General features: G+C 38.8%; 1 protein-coding gene across 1 annotated transcript; it reads right to left on the reverse strand.

The window, feature by feature from the left end:
* Positions 1–495: 495 nt before the first annotated feature.
* Positions 496–1461, reverse strand: LOC138813675 (olfactory receptor 7E24-like; the record flags this gene model as incomplete). Its single annotated transcript, XM_070002064.1, has 1 exon — positions 496–1461. A coding segment is annotated over one exon (966 nt), but the record flags the coding sequence as incomplete, so codon positions are not given.
* Positions 1462–2186: the final 725 nt, after the last annotated feature.

The raw sequence follows: 2186 nt of genomic DNA on the forward strand, positions 1-2186 counted from the left end.
TAATACCCACTATGTGGAAAATAAACAATACAACTTATGGGTGGGGAGAGGGAGGGAAGGAGTAATGTTGTTTAAAGAGGAATTCACTCTTTATATGACTTATGTAACTAACCCCTCCATACAACCCCTTTAAAACAATAATAAATTTAAAAAATAAAATAAATTTTGAAACATTTTTGTTATGAATAATTTTCAAATGCGCAACTTAATACATTAAAGCACTCATATTATAGTGCATCTATCAATAAGATACGTCTCCAAAATGTTTAATTATCCCAAACTAAACTTTCTACCTATTCTTGAAAGAAAGAAAAAAATCATCTCAACTCTAACCATTCTTTACATAGCCAATATTGGCTACCAACTTTTTACTATGCTGTACTGTTAGAAATTAAAGCCATTAAACCAGAAATTAATATGACCCCAAAAGCTGAAATTAGCAGCCTCGGCACTTATTTTTCTAGCTTTACCTTGGTACAAATGAAACAAATTGTTTTAAGTCCTAAAGAAGAATTTTCTTCTGTGGATTCTATTGAAAGCCTGTTTCATATCTCTGTTCCTCAGGCTGTAAATGAAGGGATTCAGCATGGGGTTGATCACAGTGTAAACCACAGAGGCAACTACAACCTTTCTAGGGGATTCTGTTATACCTGAACCAAGATACACACCAATGCTTGTTCCATAAAATAAGGAAACAGCTGACAGGTGAGAGCCACAGGTGGAGAAAGCTTTGTACCTCCCACTTGAGGATGCTATTTTGAGAATGGATGCTATGATTTTATAGTAAGACAAAGTAATGGCTACTACAGGGAAAAAACCAAAGATGCCAACAGCAAAATATTTCACCATGTCCTTAGAGAAGGTGTTGGAACAGACCAGATTCACCACATGGGAAGGGTCACAGAAGAAATTGGCGACTTGGACCTCTTGAAAGTTGGTAAATTGTAAGACAAACAAAGTATGTAGCTGGGAGTTCACGATGCTGACAGACAGACATGTGCAGACTAAGAACCTGCACAGGTGAGGGCTCATGAGGACTGAATAATGTAAAGGGTGACAGATGGCCACAAAGCGATCATAGGCCATGACGGTCAGAAGCATGTCATCCATTGTTGCGAAAAGGATATAAATGGACATCTGTGTCAGGCAACCTGCATGAGTGATGACCCAGCTGTGAAGCCAGATGTTCACAATCAGGTTTGGGACTGTGGTAGAGATGAAACAGATATCCACAAAGGACAAGACGGAGAGGAAGAAGTACATGGGAGTGTGGAGGGGAGGGTCAGAGCAGATGGCCAGGATGATGACCAGGTTCCCAAATACAGTGATCAGGTACATGGACAGGAATAGCCCAAAGAGACAGGGCTGCAGGTCTGGATTCTCAGAGAGGCCAAGGAGATGGAATTCTGAGACATGTGTTCCATTCTGTGATTCTATCTTGCTTGGACACCTTTTCAGAAACAGAATTAAAAGGATAGAGAAAGAAGAAAAACGAAATTAGTGAATCAACTTGTTTCATTTCCAATAATTGATATCTACTCCATTTTACTATGAATCACCCACATTTTAAAATACTTAGCTTATTTTGGCTTTTAGTACAAAACAGAGTTATCATTGTAGTTGTAAAAGTCGTAAAAATTGTAACTGTGCTGTAAAATTACACCAAGGAATCAAATAGTACATAACTGAATAAAATAATTCAATCTTTGTTTAAACATAGTAAATATTGTGGAAAACATCCTCCTGGTGATCTCTGAAGACAAAAGACTTGAATAAGAAAGCAACATACAGGGGCTGGGAAGGTGGCTCAGTGGTAGAGCGCTTGCCTTGCATGCATAAGGCCCTGGGTTTGATTCCTCAGCCCACATAAGCAAAAAGAAATAAGCCGGAACTGGCGCTGTGGCTCAAGTGGTAGAGTTCTAGCCTTGAGCTGAAGAGCTGAGGGACAGTGCCCAGGCCCAGAGTTCAGGCTCTACGACCGGACCCCCCCCAAAAAAAAGCAACATAAAAAGCAACATAGAAATCATCTTATAAATATGTTAGAAACAATTGCATAAAAGGAAAAAAAAACATTTGAATACTTATCTTAGGGTTCATTCCCCTAACATAAACTTACCTGACCTTTTTTGGTTGACTCAGACATATACTAGTTATTGCAAATAAGGGAAACCATGGGACCTATGTTT

Source organism: Dipodomys merriami, unplaced genomic scaffold (genome assembly GCF_024711535.1).
Source record: "Dipodomys merriami isolate MVZ:Mamm:240054 unplaced genomic scaffold, mDipMer1.0.p SCAF_6, whole genome shotgun sequence".
In the NCBI taxonomy this organism is placed as follows: domain Eukaryota; kingdom Metazoa; phylum Chordata; class Mammalia; order Rodentia; family Heteromyidae; genus Dipodomys; species Dipodomys merriami.